Below are 12,481 nucleotides of genomic sequence, written 5' to 3' on the forward strand. Positions count from 1 at the left end.
GGCTGACGTTGATGGCTAGGCCAGCACCAGTTCAGTTGCCCCGCCCTGCTTTCTTCGCGTCGGCGCGTGGTCCCAGTCCGAGTGGCGCAGCCGGCAGAGTACGACGGCAAGGAGGTAGGTGTCCGGTGGTGAGGTTCGGCACCAGCTCCTGGATGACGTCGCGGGCGGTCTGCGGCGGCGTTCGGGGCCTGCGAGGCTGAGGAAGATGGCGCGGCGTCGTGGGCACATCCGAAGTCGCCGCGGCCAGTGTTGGAAGTAGTAGGCGTCTGCCAAAACGGCGGTGTGGTTTGGGGTAGGCATGGAGGTCGGCGATCGGAGCTCGGCTGTTCGGTAGTGTCCGCGCTGTGGCGTCATGGGGCGCACACGTCGGGACCGACCATCGCCGTGGTTTTCGGCCACGTGGTTGCCGCCGTCCTGTGCGCCGCGCGCACGGCTCACGCCCGCACCATGACGGCCGGCGCCGTCAGTGCGCGCTTAAGGAGACCCCGCACCACCCGGACTGCATGGAGAAGCTGCGCGCTTAAGTAGGCATACTTGATGTCAAACTGCATGTCGTACCAGTAGTTCACGGCAATGGTGAGTCCGTTCGGCCCTGGGCTCTGGCTGACATGGTGAAACCACATGCTTGGCAGGTAGAGCATCTCGCCGGCCCGGACCGTGCACCGTATCGGCGCCGGCCCGTCGAAGTAGAGCGGAAACGACGACGCCTGCACGGCCATCTCCTCCGGCGACGGAGGGCACGGGTCAACGCTGCTCCACGGCACGATCCTCTCGGGCTCTTCCATCTCCAGCTTAAGCCTGAACTAATGCTCCCCTTCGGTATCCTGCTCTGTGGCAACGTAGTGGGCGGCGGGGTAGTCGCGGAGGTAGAGGCGGTGGTGCTCGGTCGGTGGCAGCAGGAGGAAGTGCTTCTCGCCGGAGAGGACGACGTAAATGTTGTCGTAGTGGTCCTTGTGGAAGGAGGTGACGGAGTGGGCGTTGCCGATCCAGAGGTTGACGGCCTTGGGGAGGCAGCCGAGCGCCTCACTGGCCCAGGGCACGTGCGCATCCTCGTCACCGGCGACTGCCGCGTACTCCCCGCGGAGGCAATCGTCCTGCTGCTGCGCGTACGCTACCAGGCCGGCGGCCGGGTCGGATCCCCTGATGAGTCGGACCGTGGTAGGGAAGTCGACGCGGTGGACGTGCGCAGGCGCAAAGCACCTCGAGGGTCCGGGGCGCCGTGGGTGCGGGTGCGAGGCAAGCGCGCCGGCGCGGCCGTCGGGGGTGAGGTGGAGGGAGACGACGGTGGAGCGGAGCGCGTCGGTGAGGTAGGAGGCGGTGGGCCAGAGCGATGCAGCGGGCCAGTGGCGGGTGGCCGCGGCAGAGACGAGGAACGGGCGGCCCGGGGAGACATGGTCGCGGAGGAACGCGAGCGACGTCGGGGCAGGTCGACGCGCGGCACGGCGGTGTCGTCCAGAGAAGGGGAAGGGAGGCCCAGCAGGTCCCGGGATTCCTCCCACAGCTCGCGCAGCGCGGGCTCCACAGCGCGCGTTCGTGCTGGACATCTTCACGGCCGGCTCCGACACCACGGCCACCAGCGTGGAGTGGGCGCTGGCGCTGGCGCTCAACCACCCGGACTGCATGGAGAAGCTGCGCGCGGAGCTGGACGCCGTGGTGCTGGGAGGAGCCGCTCCAGTTTTTGCCCGAGCGCTTCATGCCCGGCGGCGCGGGGGCCGGCATCGACCCCAAGGGGCAGCACATGCAGCTCATGCCGTTCGGGAGCGGCCGCCGCGCCTGCTCCGGCATGGGCCTGGCCAGCGCGCCCGCAGCAGCGACGACGGGCGCCACGGAGCCGTCCGCGTACTTACGTTGTGCGGGAAGGGGGTTTCTACAAATGTGCTTTGAATTTAAGATTAAATAAATAGGTATGGACTGGAGTGAACCATTTTAAAAGTTTATGGATCCAAAAAGACACTTTAGAAGTTGATGGACCCAACTGAAATCTCCACACAAGTTAATGGATCTCTGGTGCATTTAACTCTACTATTTATAACAATTGACTCTTCTCTATTAATCCCTGCCCGGCCTACTCATATCGGTGGCTCTTAAAAGGATAACAATTGACTTTTTAGACTTTCAGCTGTCTATGTGTTACTATTGTCATTGAATTGCATTGCATCTCTTCGACGAACTTTCTAATTTTCAATCCAAAATGGCGATTCCATACCTCACCATCAGAAGTTCAAAATCACATCGACCAAGCATTGAAAGTTTCAGATGACTCGAGTATATGAAGGGCACTTGAAATACAAGAATACGTGGATGCCTAAAAGGCATAAGGAACTTTCTCCTATATGAACATAAAAGCCCCAATAGAATTATGTTGCTAGTTCTAACATTGGCATTAGCATCTCTATGAAATGTTTGTTAATAAAATATCTGACTTATAGGTTGTCTTGGCTAGCTTACAAGTCTCTTATACTCCAATTCTCAAAAAAGTCTCGTACTCCTTTCATGCTAAATGAGTACGTTGTTTTGGCTTTATAGTTTTTTTTTTCTATATATCTTATGTTCAGATACATAATAATCTATGTGAAAGCCGAAACAACAGATAATTTTAGAATTTTAGAGCTGATGAACTAGCTATTCTTCTCCTCGCCTTAATGAAAAAACGTGCTACAACACCATGGCGAAAAAAATCTAGTGCAAAGAAAAAACACAGATTGATAGATATACATACCTTGGCGGAAGCTGGCTACTGCAGTCCACACCCCCGGCGCTCCAACGTTGCGCCCACCCAGGATGAGCATGGTGGTCACGACGACAGCGGTGAGCACGGCGCTAACCATCCAGCTCCGTCGCTTGGAATCCATCACCTCCTGCATCTTACTCGCGTCGATAAACCGCGAGCAGAGCAGAGCGTCTCTTCACTCTGCAGGCGCCAGTGCCGCCGTCTGCGCCCGTTGCTTGGCACACATCACATATATGCTTTGCTTTCTGACCGCCGGTGTGATCAGCTGCGTAAGTACGGTCGTATTGCAAATTGCAACGCAAGTCAACTGCGCCTCTGTAAGGGCAATGGTTAGAGCTAGTTAGCTGTAAGCCAACTTCTCCAATAATATAAACTTTTAGCAGATATTTTTTAACAAGAAACCCCTAATAACATTCTCGCACAATTTTGAAATGTGTGTAAGAGCTTAGTTCTTGGCCAATAGCTAGTTTTTCCCTCTCCTCTATTAAAATATGAGAAAAATGTTTAGAGCTAACTTAAAAGTCGATGGTTGGAGCTGCCCTGACGTGCTCGGAGTCCTTAGTTAGACTGGCGCGCATGAATTTTGGAATTGCTGCAAAATATTTGAGGGCATCACGCATCCCTATGCTAGAGGTAAGTGTCTTTATTATTAACTCTAATAATGTTCAAAGTAAACGCTCCACAGTAATAACTTGGTCTTTTTCTTGGTGTTGAGGTTCGTGCCTTTTGGGGCTCGATTGCGCGTCGACGTTGCGCGGCAAGTTGGGCTGTGAAATAAATGGAACCTAGAGAAATGTAGTTTACACAACTTGTTCAATTTATCATTTGACTACTACCTCCGTTCAAAAAAAATTAGCATCCTAGATTTAGATTAAGTTGATTTTTGTAAGTTTATTTAGATATATAGATAATATTATTAATATTTGTGTCTCTAAGTAAATTTATTAAGAAAATAATTTCATGATTCAACTAATAATAATACTTGTTAATATATTTATCAAATTTAAGATTTCTTATCATTTGACTACTATCAACTAATAGTACCAATTATTTTAATAAACAAGCTAAGAATGACATTCTAATTTATAAAGTTTGTCACCGAAGCTCGATGAGGATCGATGCTATCATGCTTTCAATTCTAGCTTGAACGGATTCTAAAGTTGTTGTTTTTTACTTGAAAAATAATCTTCAAAATACTTTTGTTTGATTGATTGATTATGGCTCTGTTCGGCTGCCATTATAAGTCGGCTTATCAACTATGGTACAATATTTTTCTCTCCCAACAAATCAGCCGTATAAATCAGCACAAGCGGCTTATAGATCAGCCGAACAGAGCCATCATCAACTAATTGTTCTCTTTTCGTGTTCGGTGTGCCCTTCACTGCATCCATCACCATGAACTTCATAGAGCCATCATCAACTAATTCCTTGGCTTAGCTTAACACCTTCTCCTCCTCCTCCTCCTCCTCCTCTTCTTCTTCTTCTTCTTCTTCTTCTTCTTCTTCTTCTTCTTCTTCTTCACCACGTGTCTTCAGGTGTTAGACGCATGTGATGACAGCAATCTGTGCTTTCCAATGATAAATCTTCTATCTTTGCCCTGAAGCCACCAATGTATATTTTCTACTACCAGGTACACAACCTGTATTACCATTTTTTAGCCCTTTTTTGAATTTTTTTCACAAATATGCCCCTGGAGGTAAGATTTCAAAATCTGGACCCTTAGCTCGACGCCATCGTTGCTGGCGCCGAGCTTACACGTCTCGGCGCCAGACGCCAGCGTTGCTGGCCCCGAGCTCTTGGGCTCGAAGCAGACGTGGCGGTGACATGACAGGCAGCTCGGCGCCAGTAACCCTGGCGCCGAGCTCGGCGCTGTAGATCTTGACGCCGAGCTCGACGCCAGGGTTACCGACGCTGAGCTCGGCGCCAGGGTTACTGACGCCGAGCCTGTCTTACGTATGGGCCACAATCCTTTCTCTCTTCCTCTCCCTCTCTCTCTCGCACCTCCCTCGCCCGAGCAGCGCACCGCCGCCGCCACCTGCGCCCGCGCCTCGCCGCACCACGCGCCCGGCCGCCCGCGCCGCGCCTCGCGCCTTCGCCGGACCTCCGTGCCCCGAGGCCACGCTGGACCCCGTGGTCGCGCCGGTCCCCGCGCCCGGCCGCCCGCGCCGCGCCCGACGCCTTCGCCGGACTGCCGTGCCCCGAGGCCACGCTGGACCCCGTGGCCGCGCCGGTCCCCATGCCCGCGCCGCGCCCTCACCTCGCCCGACGTGCCGCCCGCGCCCGCGGCCGCCTTGGCCGCGCCCCGCTGCGCCGGTGCCTTGACCGTGACCGTGCCGCCCGCCACCACTGGCCTCGGCCGGGCCCGTCGAGCCGGCCTTGCCACGCGGAGCGCCAGGCATCCCACGCCCGCCACGTGCCACCGCCGTCCTCGGTCGTGCCCCCACCAGCCCCAGCACCTGCAGCGCCTGGCTGTGCCACCGCCGGCCCGGCTCGTCGGCCTGACCCACTCCCGGCGTCCGCTGTGACTCCGTCGACGTCTGCGACTCCATCGTCGGACAGGTAAAAACTGTGAATTTGCAATGTGCGTACTTAGTTAATTGTAGTGTAGTAGTTTTGGCATTTGTTATTTACTAGTTAATGTGATGACTCAAGTAGTTGATTTAGTTATTGATCTAGTGAGATAGATATGTAGATAGATATAAACATAGATACATAGGTACATAGATATAGTTAGATAGCTACTTAGATAGGTAGTTACATATTTAGTTAACTAAATAGGATCTAGCTATTTAGTTAGTACACTGTATCTATGTATGTAGTTATTATCTTATTTACTTAGTTTATAGTTAGAAAGTACTTGTTAGGTACTATCTATCGTCTAATTTGGACTAAAGAATATGTGTTTCGTTATGTGTTTGAACTAGATAAACAACCTAGTGACCATATATCATGGAGGCACCGTTGAATACGATCGCTATGGATATGTTGAGTTTGTTGACATGCAAAGCATGCATGTGCTATTGAATGATATGCCTTCATTTAGTGAGATGGTTTCAAGGGCTCAGGAGGAGCTGTATTGCCTTGGAGATGATGGCATTGAAGTTGAGGGTGTACTGCACCTAGGTTCTCCCAATATCCTCAGGCGAATGATCCTAATTGGTTGTGCGGATCAGTGGGAGAACTATGTGAGATCGGCTATGAAGAGCCAGCTGCAATGTTTGGACGTGGTTGTGCGTCAGGTGTTAGTCGATCCCATCCCTCATGGGTTTTCCCCACTAATGGGTCAGCAGGCACACATCGACCCTCCCATCCCGGAACCTGATATGGATGTGGAGGTTGCACCTACGGTTCTCGATGCTCAATCTGCCCTAATGCGGTAGTTGGAGATGCTTGTCAGACTCATGTTGTTGTGGCATATCCTCCTCATGAGATCCCTTTGACACAGAATCATCTGAGTAAGTGTCTTAACCGCATGGTTATTGGGAGCTTACCTCCTTCCTTACATCCATTTCTTTCATTCTTTCCTCATTTCTCTACTTATGTTGCAGGAGACATTTCTGAGAATGTGGATGTGCCCCCTGTTGCTGCGCAAGTGCACTATGAAGATGGATTCTGTGGCTCCAATAGTGTTGAAATTATGCATGATTCGAAGCCATATGAGATGGCAAGGGCTCTTGATTTTGATGATGATCGCCCTATTGGAGTGCTGATAGAGAGTGATGTTGAGATGCTGAGGCGTATCTTTCCCGGCCGCCGTGATCCAAGAGTTCACGAGTTCAGCGATCTTGCTTATTTTGATTAGGCATGTGCAGAAGGTACTGATGATGAGCTCCTAGAAGCTCCTGAGGCTGGCCCTAACATGGTAATTGAGAATGGGAGGGTGTTCAAGGACCTCCCTGCATTGAAGAGGTGGTTGTAGGCGTTTGTAGTGATACTAAAGAGAGCTTACAAGGTCTTACATTCATATGCGGAGTGCCGTTACATAGTTGTGTGTGACAAGGAACGCTGCCCATGGAGGGTTTGTGCAAGGAAGCAAAAGGTCACCGAAAAGTTGTTGGGCCACACAATTGTGCTGACCATGTGCTGACACTGAGGCATCGGCAGTTGACATCTACCCTCATTACTAAGCGGTTGATGGGAATATTGCAGGGAGAACCCAACATGAACGTTAGGACAATTATCAGGACCGTTGAGGAGTTGTATGGAGGTCATGTGATAACTTATGGTAAAGCTTAGAGGGCTAAGCAGCGAGCGTGGAAGATGATATATGGGGACTGGGAGGATGGGTATGAGCAGCTGCCAGTACTCTTCAATGCAATCAAAGTGGTGAATCCAGGCAAGCATTATGAGTACATCCCAAAACCAAATGCATGGAAGGATGTGACGTAGATATTCTTCTATGCTTTCTGGTGCTTCCCTCAGTGTGTCGAGGCCTTTAGGCACTGTCGTCCCATCTTCTCCATTGATGGTACGTTCTTGATTGGCAAATACCAGGGCACACTTCTTATAGCCATATCCTGTGACGCGAACAAGTTGGTTCCTTTGGCATTTGCTTTGGTTGAGAAGGAGAACAATGATAGTTGGGGATGGTTCTTGAGGCTAGTCCGGATACATGTGGTTGGGCCTGGCAGGGAGGTTGGTGTCATATCTGATAGGCACCAGGGCATACTTAATGCCATGCGAGAGCAGATAGAGGGGTATGCACCTTTGCACCATCGTTGGTGTACTCAGCATCTTGTCGAGAATCTACTCCGGAAGGATAGTGTGAAGGGTAACTTTGATCTGTTCTAAGATGCTGCTCGACAGCTTGAGGACAAGTACTTTCAGAAAAAGTTGGAGCAGGTCAGAACCGCATCAAATGTAGAAGGTAGACAATGGCTCACATGTTTGATGAGGGATTTAGAGAAATGGACAAGAGCTCACAACGCCGGTGGATGGAGGTACGAGTTTTAGTGTAGCAACATGATGGAGTCATTCAATAAGTTGCTATTGGGGATACGTGGTATGCCCATGAATGCAATAATTCAATTCACCTTCTACAAGCTTGTTGTCTGGTTCAACGATAGGCACGCCCATGCATTGAAGTTGCGGAGTGATGGAGAGATATGGTCTCCGAAACCAAAAGCACACCTAGAGAAGGAAAATGAAAGGGCTAGCACACATGAGGTTACATGCTTTGACCACGCCATAGGGACTTATCAGGTGGAGCATAGGGGCGGTACAACGTCTGATGGCGAGGTCCGAGAGTTGAGGATGCATGTGGTTATCCTTTAAGATTTCAAATGCACTTGTGGTAAACCAAAGCAGTACCACTTTCTATGTTCCCATTTGGTGGCAGCAGCAAGGCATCGCAACTATAATATCGAGAGTAGGATACCTCACGAGTTCAGTGTCGACACGCTTGTGCACACATGGAGCCCCCGCTTTGTGCCTTTCCAAGACCCTGGAGAGTGGCCTCCATATGATGGGCTGAAGCACATTGCGGATCTAGCTTACCGTTGGAACAAGCGTGGATCAAGGAAGAGGACGAGGCATAGGATGGTTATGGATCAGATACCTAGAAGAATGGGGCATGGGAGAGGAACCCCATTTGTTACTGAACCCGAGCAGTACGAGTGCAGCAAGTATGGTAGACTTGGCCACAATTCACGAAGTTGCCATTGGCAGATTAGTGAGGTGCGACTATTGGTTGATTTCATTATTTCATATTTGCCGTATTCATTTAATTAATTATGCATGTCTCAATTTATGCATGTAATTGTGTCAATTACTTGTACATTTCTAAGTTCATGTTTCATTGTATATTGAATTTCTAATTCATTGACTTTTTTGTAGGATGGCGCAATTCCACCTGCTCGACTCGACGTACGAGGTGACCCACCGAGGATGTCTCATAGCGCAGGGGCAGGTAATAACCTATACGTTTTGTTCAAATTTTGGTGAGCGTACATGTGTTCGTGAAGTAACAGGAGACTATGTTTTATTCCATGCAGGACCTTCTGCTCCTTCGTCCTAGAACCCATAATGGGTTCTTGGACATGTAGTACGATGACAGGTACACTCCTTTCCTACAAAGAGCTGGCCTGGATGTCATCTCTTTTTAGGTTCATCGTGGGTTGCCCAAGTTCAACTCAGCGGCCATAACTGCGTTGGTTGACATGTATTATATTCAATCATTGCCTCCATTCATGGCCTTTTATTCATGCGCTTGCCTTTTTGACATGTAATTTTGCTTTGTCTAAAATATAGGTGCCGGCCAGAGACTCACAGCTTCCACCAACCTTTCGGGGAGATCACAGTCACACTCCAGGACTGTCAGAAGATGCTAGGCCTGAGGATTCATGGCAACACAGTCACCGGGCAGTGCATGTTAGAAGGTTGGAGAGCACGAGTAGATGCCTTCCTTGGGCGTGAGGTTGGTGAGCAAGGGGCTCGCACTTCTGGAGTTCTCATCTCCTGGCTCCGACAAGAGTTCACACAGTGCCCCAAGGAGGCAGATGAGGAGACAGTTGGGTACTACTGCAGGGCATGGATCCTACACATGTTTGCCTACGTTCTCTTCCCCAATGCCACGGGTGACACTACGTCGTGGATGTGGGTCCACTGCCTCAGTGACTGGGACCAGGCGGGTCAGTACAGCTGGGGCTCTGCAGTCTTGGGTTTCCTTTACCGATAGCTTTGCGAGGGGTGTCGTCGGACTTCATCCACAACATCACTTGGTGGATGCGTGTACCTACTCTAGTTGTGGATGTGGGCTCGTCTACTAGCTGGCCGTCCTAAGGTTCTGGCTCGTCGTGAGTGGTTCCCAGGTCAGCCTCCACGTCGGCAGCCGATGTGGGCGTACCTTTGGGACCACGTCAGGGTTCCACATGTGAGGTTAGAGCGGGCATACATTGAGTTCACGAACGAGCTAGACATGCTCATGGCATTTAGTGTAAGTAAATTTTATTTTCCATGCTGGTTTGAAATGGATTAGTATAGCATCTAACATCTTGTTTGGACATGTTGCGGGTGGAGTGGGAGCCGTACGATGGAGAGGGGGCACTTCCTTTTCAGTTGAGCAACATGTGTGGGTTCGACGATGACTTTTATTGGATGAGGTGCCCTCTAATCTGCTTCTATGCTGTCGAGTTCCACCTACCAGATAGAGTTGCACGCCAATTTAGAGTGAGACAGTTTTGGCCAACGGCTCCGTTCTCGACTAGCGTTGACTTACACAAGTAAGTGTTTTGCTATTTCAAATGTCTTGTGATGGTCCATTTCCATTAATATGGTGACATGTACATGGATTCAAGTAACGATGACATATGTGCAGGTTGGATCATCAGAAGAACAGAAAGATTTTTGACTGGGAGAAGCACCACTAGTTCTACATTGAGCAATGGGAGGAGATGCATGACAACGTGGATGAGAACAACGAGCCGCACATGAACCATGAGTTCAGGCGGTACCAAGCTTGGTACCAACATGCGACACGTTGTAGGCTAAGGGTACAGTGGACAGAAGATGACTACGCCGACATCAAGTCCTCCGACGATGAAGACACGACGTATGACCAATCTACTTGTGCAGGAAGGCAGGTGGAGGCAGGACCGATCTTGGATAGAGTGGTAAGTCAATTGTCTTATTTTTCTACATTAAGTTGTGTACCAATACATTAGGTGTTAGAGGTATCTATTTTAGTTAGTGCCACCTTCGAGCCGCAGCATCCTTATAATACGTTAGATTCTTGTACAAAAGAAAACAAAACCTATTGCTATCTGTTCAAAAGTATTATTACTGAGAACTTTGTTATAGGGCAATACACTAAAATGCTCTGTTGAAGACATTGAGGGCTTTTATCCGAGAGTCAGGGACGATGACATGCGTAGCTTCCTAGATGTAAGATTCAAAATATTCTTTCAAACATATTATTAATACGTTAGATTCTTTCAGTTAACATAATTTTGTACAACAGAGGCTGTCACGTCGGCTATGCCGTGCGGCTGGTCATTGTGGTTGCAGGACAGACACGATGCAAGACATGTACATTGCTTCTGTAGGTAGAGGAGGCTTAGGTTCCTCTAGCCAAGCAGCTATAGGGGACTAGGACGAGGACGACGACGACGTGGACTAGAGGCACAAGGAGCTTGGCCCCTCTCAGCTCTATGACGCTCCCTCAACTCAGCCTACACAGCCTCCAGGCACTAGGCGACGCCGTCCACCTGACCCTTACACTCCAGGTACGAGCACTCTCGGTCACAAGGGTAAGGGTAAGACTAGGAGGCAGTGTGGGTTGTGGTAGATGTTAGTATGTACTATTATACATTTTGTATTTACTTTCCTATAACTACTTGGGACTGTATGGACATTGTGGACTATTTGGACTATGTAGGACATGTTATGTTGATTGTGATGTTCATTGTGGTTGCATTGTGCTCTTTGGATGATTAAATATTTGGATTATATAATGATGTCTCTGTTTATAACTGTGGATGCTCCTGAAATAAGGGAAACTCTTGCGAATTTTTTCTGTGAATCATTAATCATACTACACTGCTAAAAAGGCACAAATGTAGTACACAGATTAAATATAAATTCATTAGAACATGTATAGTCCAATCGTATCATATAGACGCTTTACAGATGAATCTAGGCTTTTGAAGTAACAGTGAACGAATCTAGGCTTTTCAGACAATGAAAATAGACTTTTCAGTTACAAGGACAAGGAGTACGATGACAACAGCGATTTATCACTTCACTTACATAGTACTGACATGCAAGGAAGCACAACTCCACTCCATCTCCACTATCCATCTTATGACTATTTGATCCAAGGGCTAAGGTGAAGAGGCACACGGATCGCTGACATGGCACATTGAGAGGCCTCCATTCCTCCTCTCAACCTATAAATAACCCCTCACTTCCTCTCATTCACATACACAACAAGGAAGAAGAACACTCCTTAGTATTTTCTTTTGTTGCAGTACCAATATCTAGAGGGTCATCCAGAGGGAGAGAAAAGGGAAAGGGAACTACCATTGTGTGGGAGGGTTCTCTTGGTCCCGATTTCTTTAAGGAAGCTCTTTATGAGAGGTTCCCAGTTGAGAGAAAAAGAGATTTCACCAAAGAGGCACCACTGAGAGGATACGATGAACAGAAAGAAGAGTGGCCAAAATGCATGCATGGTGAGGACTGCCTAGTGCATATGTTCACCGAAGGAATAGATGGAGGTCGTCGTTTCTTCAAATGCCCACGAGCATGGGTAATTGCTATTACTATTTATTTCTTCAATATGTTCCTCTTCTATACAACTTACATGACATACTTATTGTAGTTGTCCTTGGCCAAAGAAAACTGTGGGTTCACTAGGTGGGTCGATCATCGACCTATTTATCCGCATGCGGAGTACATCTACTACCTGCAGGACCATATCTTCGATCAAGAAAGGGAAGTTAGCAGCGGTTACAAGGACGACTAACAGGACGACAACAACAATGGTGCCAATTCATAGGAGGCACTCTGCAATGATCCATATTGCACCTGCCCTAACTACAAGAACAAGGGGCCTCCCCCATCACCCCCGCCACCATCACCACCAACAATGGGAGGCTACTATGGAGAAGGTGCAACACAATTTGCTATGTGGCCACACTACTAGGATGACTTTATCTTATTCACATGCCACATCTACATGTTTGTTGTTTGGTTTAATTACCTAAGGTATGTTAGGTTTAGTCAAAGGAACTCTATACCCTAGTTTGGTACATG

At 49.2% G+C, this 12,481-nt stretch overlaps 2 protein-coding genes and 1 pseudogene across 2 annotated transcripts; 2 read left to right on the forward strand and 1 right to left on the reverse strand.

Moving 5' to 3' along the window:
• Positions 1-310: 310 nt before the first annotated feature.
• Positions 311-2,864, reverse strand: LOC136525811 (lysine-specific demethylase JMJ32-like; annotated as a pseudogene).
• A 1,822-nt stretch (positions 2,865-4,686) lies between these two features.
• On the forward strand, positions 4,687-5,256 carry LOC136525812 (uncharacterized). The gene has a single exon (XM_066518673.1). It carries the CDS (start codon positions 4,687-4,689, stop codon positions 5,254-5,256), a length of 570 nt encoding a protein of 189 aa, XP_066374770.1.
• Positions 5,257-6,590: 1,334 nt separating this feature from the next.
• Positions 6,591-9,407, forward strand: LOC136525813 (protein MAIN-LIKE 1-like). The gene is made up of 4 exons (XM_066518674.1): positions 6,591-6,640; positions 8,567-8,639; positions 8,725-8,771; positions 8,981-9,407. Exons 1-4 carry the CDS (start codon positions 6,591-6,593, stop codon positions 9,405-9,407), a joined length of 597 nt encoding a protein of 198 aa, XP_066374771.1.
• Positions 9,408-12,481: the final 3,074 nt, after the last annotated feature.

The sequence above is a fragment of the Miscanthus floridulus genome, chromosome 19 (genome assembly GCF_019320115.1).
Source record: "Miscanthus floridulus cultivar M001 chromosome 19, ASM1932011v1, whole genome shotgun sequence".
Classification (NCBI taxonomy): Eukaryota; Viridiplantae; Streptophyta; class Magnoliopsida; order Poales; family Poaceae; genus Miscanthus; species Miscanthus floridulus.

Coding starts and splice junctions, on each gene's coding strand:
- LOC136525812 (XM_066518673.1), top strand. CDS start 4,687: ATGGGCCACAATCCTTTCTCTCTTCCTCTCCCTCTCTCTCTCGCACCT.
- LOC136525813 (XM_066518674.1), top strand. CDS start 6,591: ATGGTAATTGAGAATGGGAGGGTGTTCAAGGACCTCCCTGCATTGAAG. Junction 6,641..8,566: donor GACCTCCCTGCATTGAAGAG/GTGGTTGTAGGC, acceptor ACTTTTTTGTAG/GATGGCGCAATTCCACCTGC. Junction 8,640..8,724: donor GTCTCATAGCGCAGGGGCAG/GTAATAACCTAT, acceptor TATTCCATGCAG/GACCTTCTGCTCCTTCGTCC.